Source organism: Anguilla rostrata, chromosome 10 (assembly GCF_018555375.3).
Source record: "Anguilla rostrata isolate EN2019 chromosome 10, ASM1855537v3, whole genome shotgun sequence".
NCBI lineage: Eukaryota > Metazoa > Chordata > Actinopteri > Anguilliformes > Anguillidae > Anguilla > Anguilla rostrata.
In genome coordinates, this window is record NC_057942.1 from 36,827,094 (window position 1) to 36,852,708 (window position 25,615).

At 44.5% G+C, this 25,615-nt stretch overlaps 1 protein-coding gene across 5 annotated transcripts; it reads left to right on the plus strand.

Moving 5' to 3' along the window:
* The first annotated feature begins 389 nt into the window (after window positions 1–389).
* trpm6 (transient receptor potential cation channel, subfamily M, member 6) lies at window positions 390–25,564 on the plus strand. 5 transcript variants are annotated; one of them, XM_064296824.1, is made up of 40 exons: window positions 393–496; window positions 1,720–1,865; window positions 2,943–3,022; window positions 3,793–3,831; window positions 4,459–4,642; window positions 4,854–5,067; window positions 5,373–5,497; window positions 5,950–6,121; window positions 6,464–6,638; window positions 7,288–7,411; window positions 8,533–8,605; window positions 9,406–9,506; window positions 10,010–10,144; window positions 10,877–10,930; window positions 11,153–11,293; window positions 11,668–11,814; window positions 12,266–12,531; window positions 12,905–13,133; window positions 13,409–13,546; window positions 13,656–13,787; window positions 13,996–14,124; window positions 14,716–14,967; window positions 15,264–15,438; window positions 15,708–15,822; window positions 16,231–16,424; window positions 16,985–17,117; window positions 17,607–18,610; window positions 18,900–18,994; window positions 19,130–19,247; window positions 19,560–19,606; window positions 20,148–20,212; window positions 20,361–20,386; window positions 20,668–20,718; window positions 20,802–20,867; window positions 21,611–21,912; window positions 22,639–22,721; window positions 22,936–23,141; window positions 23,321–23,372; window positions 23,573–23,682; window positions 24,789–25,564. In XM_064296824.1, exons 1-40 carry the CDS (start codon window positions 442–444, stop codon window positions 24,869–24,871), a joined length of 6,036 nt encoding a protein of 2,011 aa, XP_064152894.1. In that variant the 5' UTR covers window positions 393–441; the 3' UTR covers window positions 24,872–25,564. The 5 variants fall into 5 exon arrangements, with proteins under 5 accessions (XP_064152897.1, XP_064152894.1, XP_064152896.1 ...); XM_064296826.1 differs by lacking the exon at window positions 393–496 and adding an exon at window positions 2,109–2,145 and having other exon boundaries at window positions 513–1,865; XM_064296827.1 differs by lacking the exon at window positions 1,720–1,865 and having other exon boundaries at window positions 390–496.
* Window positions 25,565–25,615: the final 51 nt, after the last annotated feature.

Consider the following 25,615-nt stretch of genomic DNA (forward strand, 5'->3'; position numbering starts at 1 on the left):
TATACGCTGTAATATAATACAGCGCAGTGATATCTGACCAGGGAACTGAACGTAATATGGACCCCATATCGAACTGCAGCTCAGGTAAAAAAAATAAACAAACAAAAGTAAGAACATGTTACGATGCTATTATGTTCAATTGTAAGAACGGATATCCTATAAAGTCTTTTCATCTATGCTTTGAGCTGGAATTAAGGTTATAGACACCAGTGCTTCCTCTGCCATGTGTTTCTGAGGGGAAAAAAACCCCATGACAATTATTTCAATGCGGAACGCTTATATTTTGATCCGAGGAAATATTATTTGTTATCGTATCTTAGCCCCAGAACGCATGTGGCTGTGGGCTGGCTGAAGTTTCCAAGCGCTGCTGCTGTGCTAAACCACGCCCCCTCAAGTAGACCGCTCAATGAGTGAGTAGATGACGTCTGCAGCAGTTGTCCAATGATCAGTTGCGTACCTGAATCAGGTGTTGCATTAGATCTACGCCGCCAAGATGGTAAGCTCAGAGGAACACTTACTTTCAAGCCAAAATGTTGCTGAAAAATATCTCCAATCAAAATTTTGGCTTTCTCCATACGCAGATCTTATAGGCTTGTATACGATAGATGTGGGATCGGTGCTGTGAACTAAATAATTCAGTGCACGGCTTAATGTTATGTTCGAAATAATTTTAAACATATTTAATTCACTTATGTTATGTGGTCTAATATACGCTTGATTGTGGAGCCTTGGAGTTTGGGTTTAATTCTAGGTGAGGCAATAGCCTACTGCTGTTGCTTTATGAAACTCCAGTCCAGAGCCTTCGATAAGAACCTGAGTTATTTTAATGTCGAAATGTTTTCTTCGTGGAATTATGATTGAGCTGTTAAACATTAAGTTTGTCACCACCTTGAATATCTCGGGGGAATTAAAAAGTTAGTGTGCGCACGCATATATTTAAATATAAGTGCTTTGCTTTTAGAACAGCCTAATTTTCACTAATCAGTATGGCCAATAAAACAAGGCCAAAGGGCTGGTATGCACTCGGGCAGAAATGGTCTGTTGCAATAATGTTTACAGTGCCCAGCATGCTGTGAAGGGGACCTTCTTCTGTTTGTTCTTCCACTCATTACAGTCTGACAAGCAGAATCTCCATCGCTCAGCAGATAGGCGCTCTAATCCGATAGTCTCCCAGGTGTAGAGTGACCCACTGGGGAGGAAAGCAAACACAATCACAGTTTACATAAAAGAGCACTAAAAACAAATAGTCGGTCATTGTTGAGAAATAGCAGGTGGTATTGTGGGAGTGATTAAATATGAAGGGACAAAAATCGGCCTTTGAAGTTCGATTTCGTCGCTTATTCTGGCAAAGGCATATGTTTTTAAAGATCGTTTGTAATTATAACAAATTATGCATTATTATTATTATTACTAGTAGTAGTAATAGTAATACTACTACAACTAATAATTATTATTATTGTTGTTATTGTTGTTGTTGTTATTATTGGTGAAGGCTACCCCAAATTAAATTATCGTGTACATCTGAATTATTAAATAGCCCACATATTCCGGTATAGGTTTAGGCCTACTTGAGATTTCCCTATTAATACTATGGCTGCGGTATGTGTTTCTGGATAGACAAACAGGCCTCAGCGTGCACGGCTTTAAATGTTCCTTGCAATGCATTTTATCCGAGAAAGGAAACTACTTTTTTCAACCACTTCCTACACAAAACTACAGCAACCCCGGTGATCTCACTGGCCTGGCAGAGCGGAGACCATCAGATTTCTTTATTCATACTGGCCATCCTCCTGCACCGGAGATCCGTGAGGAATTCTTCGGACAGGTTATTCTGGATGGGTGTAGAAACGAAAGTCCGTACTAAGGTAACGTTTCCGTTGAGAGTAACACATTAAAGTCAGGTTATAGCCTATGCGTAGCCTAAATCCCTGAAGGCGCTGAACAACTTTGAGAAATGAAACGCACGGGGAGGGCCATACATGTGTTTTGGAGGGTCCCACGCTGAGCTCTTTTGAACACGAACTGCGGAGAGACGCGATCCTGTGTTGCACTTAGCCTGTTGCAGGAAATCGCGTTGTATAAGTTCATACGTTTTCCTGTTTTTGAAGGAAGTTTTCTAGCATCTTTATAATGGCAAGGAATCGGGTAAGTTGTGCTTTATTGTACCGTAGGCTATAGAATGGTCTATGTTGTTGTTGGAGGATACGTGACAGCAAACTAATGCCGATGTAGTCTATTTACTTAAAATGAGAGGAATCGTCTTTCACACTAGAGCGCTTATTTACAATCGAACTAGCTGGGATGATTTTTTTCAGCGTTTGGTTTGTTAATCTAAGAAAATGACACAAAGCGAACGAAACTGGGATGTCCATGTAATTCTTTATTGTACAAATCTAAAGGTAGCCTGAGGTAGCCTGTTTTTTCAGGAAGGTGATTGTGGGTCTGCGGTAGAATTTCCTGTAGGCTAAATTGTGCAAATATTTTTTCGCAAGAGTTCTTCCATAGCCTACTATATGCACCTTCGCGTAAAGTCAAGTAAACAAACCGTTAAATTCATTGTTTTAAATATTTTTATTTTTAATTTTTAAACATGTCAAGTATAGCCTGTTTCAGGTGTTTTCCAAAGATTAAAAAAAAATAATAATTAAAAAAAAAAAAAAAAAAAAACTGACATACTGTCAACTTCTCCCACAGAGCATCTCTTAGAATTCTTCATTCTGAGTCCAATGAAAATACAAGAGCATAGGTTATTCTTTCCTTACTTATGTACGCATTATTAGTTAAAAATAATAATAATAATAATTTAAAAAAACTGACGACATGACTAAATTAAATGTAAAATTTATAACAGTGTATTTAACCGTCACCTATTATTTGATCTCAGCCTGTCTTTCTTGATTACTTGGAAATGTATTTTAAACTGGATTCAATTGAACTTTCAGTCCAGGAAATCTTGGATTGAAGAAACCTTCTACAAGAGGGACTGTGTGAAATTTATTCCGGCGTCGCGCGACCTTCACGGGTGAGGTGTTTTTTTTGTAATTTCTTTCTCCAACATTTCCTGATAAAGTGACCGATTCCAAGAAAATAAAACGGAAACGTTCCACCACTAATGCTATTCAACCAAAAAGGAAATCCCCTGTGCTGCGTCGCCGTCCTCTGCGAGGTGTCTCCTTGAAGCTGTTTTAATCTTTCTTCCTTTGGGTGTTCCACACACTAAGCATTAGCGTGTGTCTAGAGACTGTTTCCTTTCGCAGTACATGTGAATCACAGGAAATTACTGTTGCTGACTACAATATAGCTATTTTTATTTATTTATTTATTTATTTATTTATTTATTTATTTATTTATTTATTTATTTATTTATTTATTTACTTACTTACTTACTTACTTATTTTGCGAGCCAATATTTAAGGCAGCTTTCATTCATTCATTTTTCAGCGTGTGTGGGTTTTGTGTATCTTGTATTTAAGGGCTTATCAGTTGCAATGGGCAAGACAAGAGCATTTGCCAAATAGCATGAATTAAGGAAAGCATGCATAAATATTATAGGGGAAACATTTGGATTGAATTGATTCTTTCCCCTTTTGGCTGTGATACATAAAATATTGGCTGCTGATAGCATATAGTGGAATATGCATATAACATAAAAAATGCATGGTTGTTAAATTGCACATTTTTAAATATCAATATTTATTTGTGTTGTTTCATGTAGTTGTTTTTGTTGCTACATTTAACAGATTGATGTCCATTTGGCTCTGTCATCATAGTTCCACTTTTTGTGTGTTGCAGGTGTTCTCCTATGTGTCAAGTATGCCAGAACTTAATCAGGTATGACATCACACAGTGCATTGTGGGACTTTTACTCTCCCATCCAGTCATAGACCCATCATGAGTCCAAAGGCTTCTGTGCATGAATACCTTGAGGACCCCTCCCTTACCAAAAAAAGAGCATGCATTCCACAGTGGGGTTTGTTGGGGCCCAACAGGCCAATTTGGTAATTCATGGTTGCATCTAGTAATGTAAGAATACTGTATCACTAAAAAGCTTACGCATCAGTTTTGCATGCAGTGATGCAGAACAGTAATTAATTAAAGCTTTGTATTTATTTTTAATTCATTTATTCCCGTCGTTTTGTAAACTTTATTTTTATTTGTAGTGAAGCACTTTGAGCTGCTGTTTGTTTGAACAGTGCTACATAAAGTATTATTATTATTATTATTATTATTATTATTACCAGTCACCTGTTATGAGCAGATCCAATCAAGGGCAGCAAATGTTAAGTGCACAGAACTGTACTGACAAAGTGGCTTCAAACTCGTCTCTTCTCCTCCTGTCCTCCACATACTGTACATCTGGGTAGGAAACGAGTGGTCATCGGGGAGTGGAGGAAAGGAGGTGAGGAGTGAAAGGTAACCGCTTCTCTCTCTCTGTCTGCCCGTCGCTCTCTTTCCCAGGTGCTGTTGCGGTAGACTTATTGGGGAGCACACTGCCCTGGGCCGGGCCCCGCCCCCTCACCAGTTGGCCCAATCAGATGAGGGCGAGGAGGAGTGGTCTGTGGACCTGCACACTGAGGCGGCCCCCACAGACGCCTTTGGCACCATCGATTTCCAGGACGGCTCTCGCTCCTGCCGTGCGAAGGTCAGCACCGCGCGCTTAAATCCCGGGTTGGAACGCAGGCGTGCCCCACCTGGGATTTGAACCTGCAGTCTCTAAGTTTGTCAAGTCAACTTCTCTGACCATTATACTAAACAGAATTGAATTGAATTGCACTGAATGTAACTGAACTGAACTGAACTGAACTGGATTGAACTGGATTGAATATACTGTGTGTTGTCACTGGGTGGGGCAGTACCTGCGGCTGTCATGTGACACCAGGGCGGAGCAGGTATTGCAGCTGATGCTGCGGGAGTGGCAGATGGACATGCCCAAGCTGGTGCTCTCCGTCCACGGCGGCACAGACACCTTCCCCCTGCCCCCCAGGGTGAGGCAGGCCTTCAGCAAGGGGCTGGTCCGAGCTGCAGAGACCACGGGGGCCTGGGTCCTGACTGAGGGCATCAACACAGGTGTGTGTGTGTGTGTGTGTGTTTGTGTGTGTATGTGTGTGCGCGCACGTGTGTGTGTACAGGTGTGTGTGTTTACAGGTGTATGCGTGTACCTGTGTGTGTGTGTACAAGTGTGTGAGTATGTGTGTGTGCGTGTGTGTGTGTTTGTTTTCACCCTTTGATACAATTGAGATCATCGAACGTTGTGCAGTGTGTCTGGTCTTTAGTGTGGTGTGTATTATGACGCATGGATATTGTGGCTGGTGAGTGATACGATTGGTGTACAATGTGATCAGTGTGTAATGAATTTTATGTCACTCCTGTAGGGGTGTCCAAGTACGTGGGGGACGCAGTGAAACTGCACGGCACCCATGACTTCCGGAAGAGGTACACTGTGGGGATCGCACCCTGGGGGGTCATCGAGAACCAGAGTGACCTCTTGGGAAAGGAAGTGAGTGTCAATTCTGGCTTTCGCCAACGAGGAGAGGACCCCTTAACTGTGTCACCTGTGCGGACCCCTCCCTTGGCTGTTTCACCTGTGCTGTGGGGATAATTAGCTGTCTGACCTCTGTGTGCTGTGCCGATAATTAGCTCTCTGACCTGTGCTGTGGGGTTAATTAGCTGTCTGACCTGTGTGTGCTGTGCTGATAATTAGCTCTCTGACCTGTGCTGTGGGGTTAATTAGCTGTCTGACCTGCGTGTGCTGTGGCTGATAATTAGGTCTCTGACCTGTGCTGTGCTGACAATTAGCTCTCTGACCTGTGCTGTGGGGATAATTAGCTCTCTGACCTGTGCTGTGCTGATAATTAGGTCCCTGACCTGTGCTGTGCTGATAATTAGCTCTCTGACCTGTGCTGTGGGGATAATTAGCTGTCTGACCTGTGCTGTGCTGACCTGGCGCAGGTGCTCCGGCCGTACCAGACTGTGGGGAACCCGCTCAGCAAGCGGGCCTGTCTGAACGGCCTGCACTCCCACTTCCTGCTGGTGGACGACGGCACTGTGGGCAAACAGGGCAACCAGATGCAGCTGCGCGCGAGACTGGAGAGGCTGCTGCAGCTGCAGAAGATCCACCCCAGTGAGTGTGTGTGTGTGAGCGTGTGAGCGTGTGTGTGTGTGTGTGTGTGTGTGTGTGTGTGTGTGTGTGTGTGTGTGTGTGTGTGTGTGAGTGTGTGTGTGTGTGTGTGTGTGTGTGTGTGTGTGTGTGTGTGTGTGTGAGTGTGAGTGTGAGTGTGAGTGTGAGTGTGAGTGTGAGTGTGAGTGTGAGTGTGAGTGTGAGTGTGAGTGTGAGTGTGTGTGTATGTTTGTGTGTGAGTGTGAGTGTGCGTCTGCGTGTGTGTGTGTGTGAGTGAGTGTGTGTGTGAGTCCGTGCGTGTCTGTTTGTAAGACTGCGTTTGTAGTGACTCTGTGTCTCTGTCAGGACTGGCTCAGAGGGTACCCGTTGTGTGTGTTGTGGTGGAGGGGGGCCCTGGTCTTGTGTCCCTGGTTCTGGAGTATGTGCGGAGCGTTCCCCCGGTACCGGTCATTGTGTTTGATGGCACCGGTCGAGCTGCTGACCTCCTGGCCTTTGTACATAAACAAACTACTGACGACCGGTAGGAACTCTTATTGAGCTTTATCTCACCTGTATGGAGCATTACATCTCCTTTACCTCACCTGTATGGAACTTTACATCTCCTTTACCTCACCTGTATGGAAGTTTGCCTCTCCTTTACCTGACCCGTTTGGAACTTTACCTCTCCTTTACCTCACCTGAAGCTTTACCTCTCCTTTACCTGACCTGTATGGAGCTTTACATCTCCTTTAACTGACCTGTACTCAGCTTTACCACACCTGTATGGAACTTTACTTCACCTGTACTGAAGATTATCTCACCTGTACTGAACATTACCTGATCTGTATTGAACTTCACCTCACCTGTACTGAACTTTACCTCATGTATACGGAGCTTTACCTTTCCTGTACTGAGCATTACCTGACCTACACTGAACTTTACCTGACCTGTATTGAACTTTACCTCACCTGTATTAAACTTTACCTGATCTGTTCTGAACTTTACCTCACCTGTACTTAACTTTTCCAGCACCAGTAACACATTTTACCTTCCTTATACGGAGCTTTTCCTTGCCTGTACTGAGCTTTACCACACCTATTCAGAGCTTTACCTCACTTTTATTGAATGCTATACTGTCAATATTCTTTGTTGAAAATTGGAAAAGAAGTTGCTTTCTTTTTTCCCACAAGGCACCTGGGTGAAAGCATCAGAGAGGACGTTGTGATGAGGATTCAGGACGCCTTTAGCCTGGACACTGTTCAGTCCCGCCAACTTTTTGGGCTCCTGATCGAATGCATGGACTACAGAGATTCGGTGAGTCAATTTGCTCAGAAATACCGTAGGTAGGGTCTCCTTTCACCTGGTGTGTTATTCGGGCAGTCAAACTACAGAACTTTTAACACGTCTTCTCTTTCTTTCTCTCTCTTCTCTCTCGCTGTCTCTCTCTCTTTCCCATTCTACCTCCCTCCCTCTCTACCTCTCTCTCTCTCTCTCTCTCTCTCTCTCGCTCTGCCTCCCTCTCTCCCTCTCTCTCTCTCTTTCTCTTCTGCTCATTCTCTCTCTAGCTCCCTCCCTCTCTGTCTCTCTCTCTCTCTCCCTCTCTATCTCCCTCTGCCTCTCTGTCTTTCCCTCTCTACCTCCCTCTCTCCCTCTCTCTCTCTTTCTCTCCTGCTCATTCTCTCTCTACCTCCCTCTCTCTCTCTCTCTCTCCCTCTCTACCTCTCTCTCTCTCTCTCTCTCTCTCACTCTGTAAATAATTGTGTTGTTTCGTGCCAGCCTTCCCGCTGCGGAGCCACCCAGCCTGGGCTCTGGGTGTTGTTGGCAGCCCCCCCTCGCTTAGATCTCAATCAAACAGAATTGTATAGTTCGCAGCCGGGGCGCAAATCAAAAGCTTTTGAATTTCTAAATTGAGAGTTAACGGAATAATTGGAATAATAAGCACGAAACATATTTACATATTCATAAAACCGGGGATATTAATTTGGTCCCAGAACAGAGGCCCCCAGCCCCCTCCCCGACCGGAAACAATTGGAAGCGTTTCGCACATCGGGGGCCGAGTGGAGACTGGAACAAAATGAAACGGGGTTTGGGCCCCGGGTCCCCAAAGTTCCACCCCGTCACCCTAACCAGTGCTGAAATGATGTCACACGAGAGGATAAATTTACTGCCAGTTAGAGTAAGTGGCAAACTCCAGTTCTGATGTTGTCCATGTAATTAATCTTTTTTTATTATGTAGGACATCACACGTGGTTCTCTTCATGAAGAACTTTGTCAGGAAGTTCACTCTGTGTACAACTGAAGCCATGACAACTCATTCAGCCAGATGTTTTGACAACTGTTTATATGAAAGTTCCAAAGGTCATATTTGGTATCATATACAGAATTCAAATCATGATACTCTTCTTATTTGTATTACTTTTGTTTACACAAAACAGATAAGCATCTTTGACTCTGAATCAACGGACCAGCAAGACCTTGACTCAGTGATTCTGACTGCGTTATTCAAAGGTACTCCAGTGAAAACCCCATATTGTTTCATTTTAAAATAGCTTCTATTGAAATAGTGTACTCTGCATGTTTTTGCAGTAAAGGGCCACTAGGGGAGCTAATGAAGCTGTGTTAGTGATAGTGTATTTGTGGGGTGCGGAGGTTATGAAGGTGTCTTTTTACCATTGTATTTTTTAAGGAGAGAGTAAGATAAGAAAGCTTGTTAATCGTTCATCTGGCGTTTTCATTCAAGCACTCTGTGAAACCTGGTCTTGAACAATCTGAGTGTCTCTGTTTCTCAGCCTCTGTGAGTCCAGTCGAAGTGCTGTGTTCCAGACGCTGATTAAAAAATATAATTAATATGTCAATTGTGGTCTTGATGAATTATCGTGCTATAGGATTTCAACAGTTTTTCTCATTCAGTTGTCATTAGAACGTTATCATAGGAATTCATAATGTTAGTAACGAACAATACAGCCCATCTAGACTAATCATTTACCTGCAGTTCTGAGAGTATCTATCCAGCACTAGATCAATCCTGCACTCTCAAAAGAAAGAGTTCCAAAAGACTCCTCTGTGTCTCCTTAGGGGAACCCTCTCTAGTCCAAGGGTTCTTTGTCAGGCATAATGGTTCAATCTGGGAGCTTCCACAATCTTCACACCTACCATTCAAGGGTTCCGTAAAGAGCTAAAAAGCGTTCCCCATATGGAGACAAGCCGAAGAACCCCTTTTTTCCTGAGACTGTGCTTGAACCCCCTGGGTGCCTCTTGCTGATTGGTTCCCACTGACTGATGTTGCTTTTGTGCTGCTGGTACCATAGGCAGCAAGGCACCGGCTCCAGACCAGCTGAGCATTGCCCTGGCATGGGACAGAGTGGACATCGCAAAGAATCACATTCTGGTCTATGGACAGCAATGGAAGGTACTGCAGTATGTTTGCATTTGCGTTTGTTCACGTATGTGTATGTGCATTTGTTGTGAGTAGCTGTGTGCATGTTTGTTAAATTGCATGTATTGTTATAAATTGCTTAAATGGTTGTGTAATTGGTATTTGAGTTATGTTAATTTTGCGTTGTTTAAATGGTGTATATTTTCTGTTGTTTAAAATGTTTATTTGTGTTGTTTAATTTATATTTATGCTGTTGTGTAAATTGTGTGCATTATGTTATCTGAGTTTTGTATCTTTTATTGTGTATATTTTGTGTATTTTCTATTTGTGTTAATTTATGCAGCTTATGTATGTTTGGTGTTGTGTAAAGTATGCACATTTGTGTGCTGTGTGAATTGTTTGTTTTGTGTATGTTTTGTCATTTGTATGTTTTTGGAGTTGTGTAAGTTATGGATGTTGTGTGTTATTTAAATGTTGTGTGGTGCGTGAGTTGTTCATCTTGTAAACTGTGTATGTCATATGCTGTGCGTTTTGAGGTGGGCTCTATGGAGCAGGCCATGCTGGACTCCCTGGTGATGGACCGGGTCGACTTCGTCAGACTGCTGATAGAGCACGGCATGAACATGAACCGCTTTCTCACTGTGTCCTGCCTGGAGGAGCTTTATAACACGGTAACCACGCCCCCCCCCCACCCCCACCTCCCAAAATAAAACAAATCCTGATTAGACTTGAGTGTCAGTATATATTGCGATGTAGAAAATGCAGTAGAACAGTGGATTCTGGAGCTTGCTGTCATGACCATGGAATCTTTTATAAAACACTTCAGGCATCCTAGTTTACAACTCCAGCTGTGTTAGCCTCTAGAATGTTTAGACTTATAAGGACTGGATGTCACCCTGGATGAGGATGAGGATCTGAAATAAACAGTTTTAAGTCTTCTAATGAAACACAGTGACATATGACAAACGGGCTCCTGTTTTAATGCCAATGCTCTAAACTCCTTGTCATCATTATAAATTACAATAATAGTGTCTGGAAGCCTGGCTAAATTCGAATGACATCATCCCCTTCATTTTACACTAAGGAGAATGCATTGTGAATGTTTCACTTCTCTTCATGTCAAAAATAGTTGCCAGTTATCTATTATTTTGAACTTGACAAAACACAGAACTTTAAAATGAAGAATATGAATTCTTGTCACAGTTAGTCTGTGTGTTTTAGCTGTATTTGTGCCTTTCTTTCATGAAGATGTCCATCAAAACAAATAAATTGTTGAGAAAATGTAACAATTTGATATTCTTCTATACATATGAATGCCAGGATATTTTATGATACGTTTATGTGAGGTTATAAATGTCATGGTAGATTCATGATGCCGTTTGTGTTCATTTTAAATCTCACAGCAGCTGGGATCAGCAAATATTTTCTTACATCATCTTGTGGAAGATGTGAAGAAGGTAAGCCTCAAATCCATAACTTTCATGCACTGTGTGCATCTACTCAGACGACAAACTTCCTGACTTTGTTACCTTGTGGGAAGATGTCAGAACATAGCAGTTGCTTGAAAATTGGTTACACTCCAATTGCAGTGTCATTACATCACAATTCCAAGTTGTCGGATGCAGTTTGCACACGCTGTTATTTTTGGAGCTAACAGTTGGGTGCCCCTGTGTCTCCAGACTCACCTCCCCGTGGGGTACCGGGTTTCGCTGATTGACGTGGGCCTCGTGATGGAGTACCTCATGGGAGGAGCCTACCGCAGCTCCTACACCCGCAAGAATTTCCGTAGCACCTACCATCGCCTGCAAAGCCAGAGGATGGTACCACCCCCTTACCTGTCAATCAATCTGAGGCTCCAGAAATGGTTGTTTAATAGATCAACAAACAGCATTAACTAACGCTGCAGACTAGTGACTTCACCTGGCCTGGTTCTCTAGTCTCTAGACTGGACTAGTAGCTGATTTTATAATGAAAATGAAAAACCAGCAGTCATTGGGGCTGTCCAGGACCAGGGTTGAAAACCACAGCATTGTGTGCAGGAGAAAAATATCCAGCATCATAAAAGATTGATGTTGCACTGTAATAACAATAATTTTGTGGAGCACTGTAAGCCAACTCTGGGATAAAGCCGTCTTCAAAAGATGGGAACACAGTAATGATGTTTTCCTCCGTGTTGTCTTGATTTTCCCATTAGTCTGTTTCCTCGGAGAAGGCAAGCAGCAGGGAGAATGAAAGGAGGTTCAGCGGGCCGAGCAGAGCTCCCAGCATGCAGCTGGGGGACGATGGCGGAGCCCCTCCCCGCCCCCACTTCTTCCGCACGGCACAACCGTACAAACGCAAGGTCATTAGCCTCGTTCTTCATAACCCCAGGCCTTTCAGCCAATTTGTCTTTGTCAAGGGGCTAGCGCTTTAAATCAGACAACCGTGCCCTCCTGAACAGTGGAAAGGTGATCATGTTAGCATCAGGGCTGGGGCCAGTTCAATTTCCACTCAGTCAATTAATGAACAAAAAAGCTCAATTCAATTAATTGGAAAATAATCCTCATGGCATATTATTGCCGTTTCTCAATTCCCAAGTTGGATTTCAGTTAATTTCATGGATTGGCTGGGTTGAAATGGAGCTGACCTTTACTCAGGCTGTCATCCACCATGCACATGGCCATATTTTCACTCTCCAGCCCAAAGATAGAGGTCACAGACTGCCCTCTATTTTTTTTACCCTCTATTAACCTCTTCCAGGAAGCACTGAAACTCAGGTGACCTCACCTGTGCTGTGACTCGCTCCCCTGCAGGAGAAAAGCATCTTTACGCCAAAGTCCTGGGCGAACAAGTGGGCGGAGACGAAGGGGACCTCGCTGTTCGTGCACGGCTTCAACGACCTGTTCGTGTGGGCGGTGCTGATGAAGCGCCAGCAGATGGCGCTGTTCCTGTGGCAGCACGGCGAGGAGGCCATGGCCCGGGCGGTGGTGGCCTGCAAGCTCTACCGCTCCCTGGCCCAGGAAGCCAGGGACTGCAACACGGGCGACGACATCGCCGAGGAGCTCGAGACTTACTCACGGTCGGCGCTGTGCTGCTCGCACATCACTCCAACTGACGCACTACTGCTCACTGCCAGTGCTGTGCAACTGACGCATTACTGCTCACTGCCAGTGCTGTTCAACTGACACCTTATTACAACTCATTGTGTGTGCTGTAGACCTCACGTCTTACTACACACTGGCAGTGCTGTACACTGATGCCTTTTCATGCTTTCCATTGGCTGCTAGAACTTAATTGATCAGCCAATGGAAACCATCAAAAGGCGTCAGTGTACAACATTATTATTATTACCATTATTTTCCCATTGGACTTTTTCCCAGTTCATGTAACTTAGCGGCTCGCGCTACAGTGACTGGGTTAGCTGAGCCGTTTCCCCCTCTCTTGCTCCGCAGGGAGTTCGGCCAGCTGGCGGTGGAGCTGCTGGAGCAGGCCTTCCGGGACGACGAGCGCATGGCCATGAAGCTGCTGACGTACGAGATGAGCGACTGGAGTAACTTCACCTGCCTGCAGATGGCGGTGTCGTCCGGCCTGCGTCCCTTCGTCTCGCACTCCTGCACTCAGACCCTGCTCACCGACCTGTGGATGGGTCGCCTCAACATGAGGAAGAACTCCTGGTTCAAGGTTCGATGCGTCTATTAAATTAGAATTATTTTATAATGTTATATAATGTTTTGCTAATGTCGCTCAGGTCAATGCCCTCATATTCTTTTGCATTGTACCTCACTCTATAATAATAATAATAATAATAATAATAAGTTGTGTTCACATTGTTTAGTTGTAAATGCTGTCCAGGAGGAGTAATACGAACTCCTCAACAAATAGAAAGGGTGCAGTACTACTATTAAAAAAATTAGTTGAGCAAAAAAAATAACCAGATTTGTTTTTGCCCCATTTAGATCATTCTCAGCGTCCTGGTGCCGCCTGCCCTCTTCCTGCTGGAGTTTAAGAGTGAGGCCGAGATGTCCCATGTGCCACAGCTCCAGGAACACCTGCAGTTCGGTGGGGGCTCGGAGGACGCCGCGCGCGTCAGCACGGTAACAATGTTACAGTGTTTTTAAAAAAGGAAGTAAAGTAGTAAAAAAAAAAAGTAGTATTATTTTACCATTTATTAACAAAAATAATACATTTTTCTGGCTTCCTAAGACCCCGGGTGACGCAGAAAAAGGACACAAGGATTCCAGGCGGAAGTCCAATGCCGGATTGTATGGAATCTTCTGGACCAGGAAGGTGTACGAGTTCTACAGAGCCCCGGTGGTTAAGTTCTGGTTCCACTCGGTTGGTTCTCCCTCACTATTTTGTCACATTCTATACCCTGTTGTATCCATACCCTGTGTTGCAGATGGCCTACCTGGCGTTCATCATGTTGTATCCATACCCTGTGCTGCAGATGGCCTATCTGGCGTTCATCATTTTGTATCCATACCCTGTGTTGCAGATGGCCTACCTGGCGTTCATCATGTTGTATCCATACCCTGTGTTGCAGATTGCCTACCTGGCCTTTCTCATGTTGTACTCCTACACTGTTCTGGTGAAGATGCAGGCCAGTCCCAGCCCACAGGAGTGGCTGGTCATCCTCTACATCCTCAGCACCACGGTGGAGAAAGTGAGAGAGGTGAGCGCACGAGGTGACGGTCAATATCTTTCCACAGGCGCTCACGACCGTAAAAAAAGGGTTTTATCTCACGCACACTCAAATCAAAGGTTGCAAACTACACCTTGGCTTTCCATGCTGGTATCGGCTGTGTGCGAGGGTTCACTCTGCACATGTTGTGAAAGTTACATTTGAACTCAGACGCCACATTTTGCTATCAGCTGCAGACACAAGCAGTACAAAATAAAAAGTTAAAAAAAAGTTCTACCAAGAAGTAAAATTTAGTCATTTAGTTAAAATTTACAGGAACAGAAATTCATCCCAAATCTTCTCAACTCTGGAGATGACAGCTTCTCTCCTGTAAAGATGTCCCTGCATGGGAACTTAATGCCAAAATAATCTAAAGGAAAAGAAAAAACTGAAATTGATTTTGCACCTTTAAGAAGCGAAAACTTTCGAACAGCGTTCTCATGTTAACTTTTGACAGACGAAATCTCTGAAATCTTGCAATGATATGTGATCCTCAGTGAAGCTCTACTTTTACCATGCTAGCTGAGAAACTGGGATACAGATCCTGAGGCCAACCGGACGTGACTGTATTTTCCCTGTAAGGTGCTCATCTCCGAGCCCCAGAAGCTGAGCAAGAAGCTGAAGCTGTGGTTCGGGGAGTTCTGGAACGTGGCCGACTTCATCGCCATCGTCCTCTTCCTGGTGGCGCTGTCGCTGCGGTGGCACGCGCACGCTTTGCTGACGGCGGGGCGCATCGCCTACTGCCTGGACATCATCTTCTGGTACGTGCGGCTCCTGGACCTGTTCGCCGTCAACCAGCACGCGGGACCGTACCTCACCATGATCGCCAAAATGGTGAGCGCTGTTTAAATACCCTGTCTAACCCCATTCCATCTCTGATAATAATAATAATAATAATAATAATAATAATAATAATAATAATAATAATAATTTTCCCTTTTCTTGGGTTTTAAAAATCTTTTAAATATTAGAATTTTAAAAAATGTTTTGTAATTTATCTACTGAAACATTAAGTGCCGTAAATAAAGAGTAATTTCAATGTTTTAAGTGTATGGGCAAAAAGGCGAGCCAATGTATCTGTTTTCACTCGTTCTGATTGGCTAGTGTTCTCTCTCTCCCTCTCTATTCAGACCAAAAACATGTTTTACATTGTGGTGATGATGGCTATCGTCCTGCTGAGTTTCGGGGTGTCCAGGAAGGCGATCCTGTCGCCCGGCGAGCCCCCGTCCTGGGCTCTAGCCCGGGACGTGGTGTTCCAGCCGTACTGGATGATATTTGGGGAAGTGTACGCTGCGGAGATCGACGGTGAGTATCGATTTTATCCGCATAAAATACGGCTGGGGGTTCGAGAATCAAAACCGCCGCGCAAAACGAAACAAGAAAAGGTCATAATCATTTCGACAGAAATCTGCACATCCCAAATCCGTCAGAAAGACTGTTTTCATTATTTTATACCCACGTTGGCTGACTCTCCCTAGAGAACAATGGGGTCTGTTGGTTATTGTTTTGTTTTCACCTGTGGTGTGGTCGAAGCTCCTCGCAGAAACATGCTGTGTGGTCTTGTGTTTAAACAGCTTGTGCGGACGAGGAACCCTGCCCCCCCGGATCCTTCCTAACGCCCTTCCTGCAAGCCGTGTATCTCTTCTTCCAGTACATCATCATGGTCAACATGCTCATCGCCTTCTTCAAGTACGTCCTGCGCGGTGGTAACCGATGCCAGCGGTCAATGGGTTTCAGCTTCTCTGTGCGTTTGCAGAGTCATAATTTCAAGCCATTGCGTTTGTAACGTGCGCTTGCTACCTGTGTCATGACTGTTTTTGGTTGGCGCGCGTCTTACTCGTTTGCATTACTGAACTTGCTCATAAACATCATTACAACTATATGTTTGGTTGCCATGACAGCATTATACCTCCCTTGAGAGGAGCTTGTCTCACCAATAAATGAATACACAAGTAAATAAACAAACTGATGAATAATTGAGTCATTGAATTAATCTGTAGATGCACAGTTGGTTTCTCTGCGTTGCGTGGGACCCCTTGTTGCTGACGCTGCTGGTGGTGTCTTGTCTTTGTGTGCCGTTTCCTTGGCGTCTCTCAGCAACGTCTACTTCGAAATGGAGTCCATGTCCAACAAGCTGTGGAAGTACAACCGCTACAGGTACATCATGACCTATCAGGAGAAGCCTTGGCTGCCCCCGCCCTTCATTCTCCTCAGTCACATGACCCTCTGCCTCTCCTCCATCCACCGGCATCGCGGCAGGAAGTCCGAGCAGGAGGCGCAGTCTGGACTGAGTGAGTGTTTCCAAGCTCTCTGCTTTCCTGGGAATTGTAGTCCCATATCACATCAGTGGTGGCTGTGGCTGGACGTTCCATAGGGGTATGGTGGCGGGTTATTGGCTGTGGCGTTGCCCGGGGAACGGAGCGTTTCAGTCAGCAGGGTACAGCCCACCATGTTGTGCTCTAGCGCCTGTTCTGATCGATCAGGTCTGAGAATGAGAAAACCAGCAGCCTCTGTGTAGTCTTCTGCTATCCTGTGTTGAGCTGCCGGACTGTGGAATGAACTAAAGGTAGCGCATTTCCGAAAAACATCTTTGCTATTCAGGTCTCTGAACTGTCAGATAGTTTCAGTGATGGAACATTTGTAATTGGGGCTTCAATATGTTCAAAGTATATCTTAAACATTAGGATTAAACATTCCTCTTCAAAGAAACTTCATTCTTCAGCAATGACAGCATGGAACACCTTTCAAATTCTGGAATCATACGCCATACGTCCATGAACAAGGACAGTGTTTATGTTGATGAAAAATGTAGGCCTGTTTTGTAAAAACCGCTCCTCTTCCCTGTTTCCAGAGCTCTATCTCTGCCCAGAAGACCTCAAAAGGCTCCACGACTTTGAGGAGCAGTGCGTCGCCGAGTATTTCCACCGCAAGAGCAAGAACCTGCACTGCAGTCAGGAGAACCGGATCAGATCCACCAACCAGACGTAACGTTACTGGACTCGACGTGCTCTTATTCTTTTTTCCAGGTCTTCCTGCCTTCTGTTCTTGATTTTCAGTCGAGTCTCTTGATCCTCCTTCCTTGTCTGCTCTGTGTTGTATCCTGTTTACAGTCTGGAGTCAGGGCTTCTGATCTGAACACTGAGTCTGATCCTTCAGATTCAGTCAGATTACATTCAGATTCAGTGTATGTACACTCACACGCATACATTTGTATGTAGTGTGTGTACATATGTATGTAAATGGTTCTTCCTGTGCTACTAATGGTACTTTGATTCTAGTTATTGCAATGCCAACAGGTCTTTCAGAACAGTAATGCATATCATATTAAAGAAGCTCTAAAATGGGGATTACTACAATGCTTAATCAGTGAATAACAGTGAGCTTGCGATGCGTTTGAAATGATTGGTCTGTACGTTACTGGCCAGACTGAGGCCTGACCTCATCTCCCCCCCTCCCCTGCTTCCTGTTTTCAGAGTAGAGGAAATGAGCACGCAGCTACAGGAAGTGGTGGAGAAGGTGCACGAGGTCCAGGACGAGCTGCTGTCGCTGGACGGCCAGCTGGGCCGGCTCCAGGACATGTCGGCGCTGGTGGTGGACACCCTGGCGGTCGTCTCCGCGGCCGACAGCCGGCAGGCGGGGGAGGCCCTGCTGGGCCTGCGTCGGCCCTTCGGCGGCTCCTGCCGGCGCCTTCCCCACAGCTGGAGCAACGTGACGGCAGCCATCGGGGGCCAGGACAGCCTCCACCTGGCCCCGCCCCTGGCGCAGCACCACAGCACCCCGCCCTCCCTGCTGCGGTGCGTCGTCCAGGGCAACCGCCGACCATCTCAGGATTGGCGGGGTTCCGGGGGCGTGGAGGTGGCCATGATGGACGGCGGAGGGGTGGAGCTAATGCTCACGGTCCCGACCCTCAGTTTCAGACACGCACACTCTGCTCTAGTTCCCTTCGGGAGCAGGGGGAGGGTACCGCCCCAGGGAAGACACCCCCTGTGTACCAGTGACCCCCCAGAACGTTTCTACACCAGACCCTGTCTCCACGACTCTCCCTCCCCAACCATCCAGGTAGAGGAGGATTGGGAAGAGGAAGAGGAAGAAGAAGAGGAAGAAGACAGCTTAGAAGAGGATTTAGATGGGTCTCAGTTTTCCAGCCATGCCTTGGTCCTGCCAGATTCTCCGAGGGAGAGGGGCGGGGTGGTGGGGTTCGTCAACCCCGCCTTCTCCGGGGAAGGATATTCCGGAATCTTCCACCTTGGGCTGAGCCCACCCCCCAGGAAGAGCGGAGAGCTCCACGGGAGTACCCCCCGGCACTGCTGGTCCCTCTCATCCAGCCTGGAGAACCTGCACCGCACCCCCGAAACGCTGTGCTTGTCCACCCCCTCCCTCCTCATGCCCCCGGAACAGGACGTCTGGGCAGGGGGGCGGCATAACAGCCAGCGGGACAGGGGAGCGAATTTGCCCCTAGACCACACCCTACACAGAGGTAAGAAAACAAAAAAACAGAGACTACTGTCCAAAAAGTATAACAATCTGAACTTATTTTCAGATGGTGGAGAAATTATTTTCATTTAAACACCATGATGAAATAAATGAATGAAAATGTATTGAGGACATTTATGATGAAAAGTGTATTCCTGGAAAAACCTGGAAATACATAAGACAATGGTTGTTGATGATGTTGTTTTGATGTGTATTTTTGGCATGATTGCACTCATTGAACCATACCAAGTTGAATTGAACATTTTTTGCATTTTGTTTTTATTTTTATGAAGAAATATCCAAGTCATCCGAGATATACCAGTCCAAGAAGCAGGAGAGTGAAATGAAATGCAGGGAAAGGACCGTAAGGATACAGGAGAGATACACAGTAAGGCTGCCTTCTTTGGGTAGTCCAGTCTAGAGTCATGTAATGGTGGCTCACTTCAGATGACCTCTGACCTCTGGAGCCAGACCACTGTAGATGAGGACACCGCCCCCCAACTTTGCTCTCTGTTTTTCTCAGAAGAGAGTGAGAAATGGCGGCCTCCGCTGTACTCCAGGGAGCCTGGATAACACCCAAAGCAAGAGGCAGCGAGGGGAACAGGCCGGCCTCCAGAGCTCCGCCAGCCTGATGCAGCTCGGTACGTCCTGGTTACGCCACCTGCTGGTCCTCCACTGCCACTGCAGACCTGCTGTAAATCCTACACAGTTAATAAGTGATTTAGCAGATTAAATGGCTCAGAAAAATTCCAGCCCTCCAGACTAACTTTTTTCATTAGTTACCTATTTATTTGTTTATTTATTAATTAATTAATTATTTCCAGGATCGCATAAAGTACAAAACACAAAATATGTTGCAGACATTTACTATATAAATGCAGTCCATTTAGATTGTAAATTTATTTTTGTTATTATCTCAATCATAACTATCTCATAAATAATTCACTTTTCAGATTTTGTACAGAGGGAACTTATGCCGAAATGTGGGATTTCCTGTCAGGTACGGTGACTGTTCCCATCACACTCTTCTACAGAAGTAAACACATTTTACCTGTACTTTACCCCTTAAAATTACCACTCCTGCATTTGGACAGCACTTACATATATTACCAAGTCTCATAAGCACAATTTTACTTTGTGCATAAAACTCAGTGATGTTTTTGAATTGCTTTTCCAGAGAAAATGTTTTTGAAATATTTTTTTGTATCAAGTTTTAAACTGAATCAATTCACATTAACATGAAGTGGACTAATGGTGTGGATTTGTATAGAATTATTTTCAATAACTGAAGTAGGTTGATGGTGTGGATTTGTATGGAATTATGTTCGATAACTGAAGTGGACTGATGATGTAGATTTGTATAGAATTATGTTCAGTAACTGAAGTAGACTGTTGGTTTGGAGTTATATAGAGCTATGTTCAATAACTGAAGTAGACTGTTGGTTTGAATTTGTATAGAGCTATGTTCAATAACTGAAGTGGAGGATTTGTATAGAGCTATGTTCAATAACTGAAGTGGGCTGATGGTGACTCCTCTTCAGGATATTTTGGGTGCCATCCCATCGGTGTGGAGCAGCTGGTCCAAGCCTCAGAGCCGCAGATCTTCGTAAGTCCCCTCACACTGTAATAACTGTATTATAAATGTGTAATACAGTGCATTATATATGTGTAATACATGTTAATACATGCTGACAAGAGGAACCCTGCATTTGGATAAAGATGTGCCACCTGTGTGTTGTATCTTCTGTCTGTAGGGATCAGAGTATGACTGGACTAGACAGTGAGTGTCACGTTTTTTGTCCCTTTCAAATTTCTGTTTTTCACTCATTCTGTCTCTTTTTCTTTTCTGGTTTCTCACCGTCTGTCATTTATTTGTTCCTCCCTCTGATTTTCACTGTTTATTACATCTCTTTCTCTTTTTCACTTTACGCCACACACATGCACACACACACACGTATGTCACACGCACACACATACGCATGAACACACACACACACGCGCACACACACACACACACATGCACACACATAGACATATTTAACATTTTCTTTTGTCTTTAAGCAAAGGGCTCCACGTTCCAGACCGCTGAATTTCTGGATCATCATTATTCAGGTGAGATTTCAGAGGTGCTGCAGGATTTGAGTGCTGTTGCATGCATGTGACCTCACTCTGTCTCTGTATGACTTTACTTTCAGCGGTGGAGAGAAACAACTTAATGAGACTCGCTAACACCATACCCTTCACTCCCATTTCACTCCTGGGTAAGCAAAAGCTTTTGGTTATTATAGTAAACTTGGTATGACAGTGATCAAGGCACGTTCATTGTCATGGCTTAAGTCCAATAAATATTTGTTGTTTCTGTGTTCAGGAGGTTCTCCAAACCAGGTTTTCAACTGAAAGACACCCAGACATTCTATGGTTTTTGCAGTTGTAGTAGTGTCCTTCCACCACTTGAGGGAACCAAGGAGCTCTGAATGTGATTGCATCACTGATTGATACAGTTTTCCTTAGTGATAATGAATTATTGAATACTGAATATTGCAATGAATACTGCTATATTTTAGACAAACAGTTATATGTGGAAAATTGGTTTTTGCTAATATTTGGTATTACCTTAGATGTAATGAAAAATATTTTGGATTATAAATATTCCTGATAATATAATATAATTAGAATTTTGGCAAATTTGTGTAAAATATGGTAACTAACAAGAGCTGTGCAAAGGGGGAAAAAAAACAATTCAGAATGCAAAAAAATTAAGATCAAAATTATGGCTCAGCTGTTGTGTGTTGAAAGTCTGACACTGACGGCCATTTTACATTGCTATGTGCTATCCAACTAGACACATTTCCTGGATGTAATTTGATAAAGTCTGATTTCTCTTCTGCTTTCTCTCTGTCATCCTTCCTCTCTTCTTATTTCCCTATCCTCTCTTCCTGTGCTGGGCGTACTGACTGTCCGTCCCCTGCCCTCCGGATCCTCCCTCCTGAACACGCCCCCACAGCCGGAGAGGAAGTGAGCATCTACTGCCTGGAGGAGGCGGCGCCGGCGGTGGGCGGGGCCGAGGGCGGGGCAGGGGGCGTGTCCTCGTGGTCTGAGCGCGGCAGGACGGCCCTGCTGCAGCCTCTCTCCTGGGAGGCGATAGAGGGCGGTCTGCGCAGGGCCACCCGGGTGCTCTGCACCTGGGCGGAGGGCGGGGTCCTGGACCCGGGCAGCGTCTACATCGCCAAGGCCTTCCTGCCTGAGGTGGTGGACACCTGGCAGAGGGTCTTCCCCAGCGACACGGCGCTCCATCTCTGCCTCAGGGTATCGACTAGTAACGTCTGCTCAGATCTCTGAGTATCCTTTATCAATGTCTGTTCATAAAGGAATCGATGAGTAATGTCTGCACAGACCTCTGTCTCTGGGTATTCATTATTAATGTATGTTCATATCTTTGTTAAACGGTATCTGTTAGTAATGTCTGCTTAGATACCTACCTCTTTGTTTCAGGGTATCTATTTGTAATGATTGTCCAGATATTTGTCTCAAGATATCCATTAGTAATATCTGTTCAGGTCACAGTATCTGTTAATTATGTCTGTTCTGCTGCAGTGCTCACAGAGTTCATGACCTTTCAAGAAAAAAAAAAAAATGTATATATTCCCCCCCAAGAAAAGGTGATAGATAATGAATATGGAGATATGTTTATAGTTGAGGGTGAATAGTTATGCATATATGTTAATGCTGATGTGGTTATGATAAGCAGTTATGATTATGGATATGTAAATATAGATATGGAATTGGATATGTATAAACATAGAATTATGTATTTGCTGGTATGGGTATAGGAATATGAATTAAATATGGAGATTTGATTATGGATGAGGGTGTATGATTATGGGTGTTGACATATGATTATTGATAGGGGCACATAAACGTGGATGAGCGTATGCGCTCATGGCGTGGAGATGGTTATTAATATGCATGCTCTGTACGGCTGCTTGCTGCGATATTCAAACAAAAATGCAAAATGTTCTGTGTCTGTGTCAGGAGGTTCAACAGCAGCACGCTGCGCAGGAGCTCATGCGCATTTTCAACCGGATCAAACCCCACAGTATCCCGCACTCCCCAAAGTGAGCACCGTCCCTTTAAAACCAGCACGCCCTCAGCTGGTCCATCTCGTCATAGTTCCACCACACTTCAGCACGTTGTGCCTCAAACCTGTACTTTTTTTCGTAACGTTGTGGAAAACACAAATGCCTGCTACTGCAGTGCATGATGCTATATCTCTGTTTTTTTACTCCATTTTTTTTGTGTGGGACGTACCCGCCCAACCTCCATCCTCAGGTTTCTGGACGTCTTTCTGCTACACTGGCGGTCCCGGGACCAGTGGCTGACCATCGAGAGGAACGTGTACGGACACTTCCGGAAGTACAACAACAACACGGGGGAGGAGATGACACCCGTGAGTGGGCTGGAGGAGACCGTGCTGGCCTTCTCCCACTGGACCTACCATTACTCCAGAGGGGAGCTTCTGGTGCTCGACCTGCAAGGTCTGCTTCAACTTCCCTTTTCAACTTTTGTTCTCTATCATCTTGAATGCGTTTGAGCGCCTGTACGAGAATCCCTGTATGAATAATTCACTGCATATATATATATAATAACTCTGGGGGAGTTTGCGAGCGAGTGCGTTGCTGCTGGTTGGTGTGAGTGTCTCTCCTCTCGTCTCCAGGGGTAGGTTTGGAGCTGACGGACCCCTCGGTCATCACGTCGGATGATAAAAGGTACGCCCGTGCGCTGGCGCGGTGTTTGGAATGTTATTGATTCCCCTTAAGGATGCACCTCATTCCCACTGAGGCTTACTGTGCTGTGCACAAATTATGACTATTCCACCGTTCATGATAGTGTTGTTTCCCAGTAATGTTCTATTACAGTGAACAGTCTTGGATCTCTGGCCTAATGCCCATCTTCTCATACACGGCAGCTCACCTGGTGATTTGGTGTTCGGTCCTGCCAACCTTGGGGACGATGCCATCCACAGCTTCGTCCTAAAGCACACCTGCAACGCCTGCTGCGCCAAGCTCTGTCTCTCCGGTGAGTCTCTGGTATCTGTGACTTAGTTACGGCAACTCACTCAGGGCTGTGTCTGTAAGTACACTCTCTCTGAGGTAACCAACTCCAGCAGGAGACTGAAAGTGCTGTCAGTCAGTTACACTACCTCATGCAGGTCTGTGCCTGCAATTGTAGTCTCTCAGGTGACTCACACTGATTCATACAGGTCAGTAACTTCTGTCTCTGAGTTACACAGATTCACACGGGTTAGTAATCATTGTTCGTTGTCTCTGAGTTAACTGATTCACACAGGTCCGTAACTGTTGTCTTTGAGTTAAACTGATTCACTCGGGTCAGTAATCATTGTCCCAGAGTTAGTTAAACTGATTCACTCAGCTCAGTAATCATTGTCTCTGAGTTAGTTAAACCGATTCACTCAGCTCAGTAATCAATGTCTCTGAGTTAGTTAAACTGATTCACTCAGGTCAGGAATCATTGTCCTAGAGTTAGTTAAACCGATTCACTCAGCTCCCCCAGGTAGAACTCCACTGGAGCCTCGCCCTGGCATCTGTGCAGACCAGCACAGCCAAGATTCCTCTTGGCATTGAAACCGAATGGCAAACCTTCAGATGAACAGAAAGCCGGGCGGCTAATTAAGCACGGAAGAGCTTTTATGAAAGAGACAATTATCACATTTCCATGACAACACAAAGGCAGCCGGGAGGGAAGGGCTGTCTTTTGTGCTGCGTCTCGCCATAAAGAAGTGTTTACTTTGATTACATATTAATTACAGTCTCATCGCAAACAGATGAAGCTTGGTGTTAAGATCTAGTGGGAACCAGCCCCTCAGAAGTTCCAAGGAAAAACAAATAAACAAACTGATGAAAAGCCCCCTCTTGCCCGCGCATATTTAGATTTTTCAAAGGTGCTTTGTTTTTTTTAAGTTTTTTTTTTTTATCCACTTCAAGAATACCATCAAATCAAAACAAATTATTCATGGGGAAAAAAAATTATGGACTTCATTTTCTGCCTCATCAAATTCCTTGTTGGTTCTAATTTATTCATTTAAACTGCCACACGGCTGATGAGCTTTTTTTCCTCCATCTTCTTCTCATTATTACTATTATTATTTTTGTTGTTGTTGTCAGATTTGAGAAAAACCAAAGTCTTCCCTGGAAAAACGAGACCAGCTTGTGAAGGGGACAGGGCCGCAATCATGACCCGGCTTTGACACCTGACCTGGAAGTGGATCCGTTAATTTATGAAGACAACGAGAATGCAGCAGAACAGACATGTCCTTTTGCTGTCCATGTGTGACTTCCTCATCTGGTTTGATAACTGTTGACTTTGTATTGAGATATGCAGGCTTACCCTTAAAATCCCTTTTATCCTTTTTAACATCTAAATGGAGCCCTGTCCAAAACTGATGGACGCAAATTGTGGTAAACACACTTCTTATTTGCCTTTCATCAATTTAGGATTTCAGTGATTCATCCCATTCCATTCTCTTGAGAGAACAAAGTATTCTCCTGGATGTGCAGGTTGTTGAGATACATGAGAGAGGCTAGTTTATAAATGATTTACTTTCGGAAAGTGCCAGTGATACGCACGCGGTCATAGCTGGTCTGAGGAGTCGTAGAAGTAGGGTCCTGTTTTTAAGCTTCAGGATTGTAGCCTGTTTGCTAGTCCAAGGATCCACTCTGGCTAAGTGCCTGGTTTTGTCTGCGATTCCTTGGATTTCCAATGGATTATGTGAAAGATTGATTACAATGTAAAACTCTTTGGAATAAATTCCTGTGCACACGACGGATTTTATAAACTTTATTTTTTTTAGCATCAAAGAAGGAGAAAACAAACATTGATTGTCATTTACAGCAAACATTCAGAAATATTCTGTGCATTATAAAATTAAATCTAACAGTAATGGTTGAACTACTCTTTTTTTAAAACTGGAAATAAACAAGATTTTTTTTTT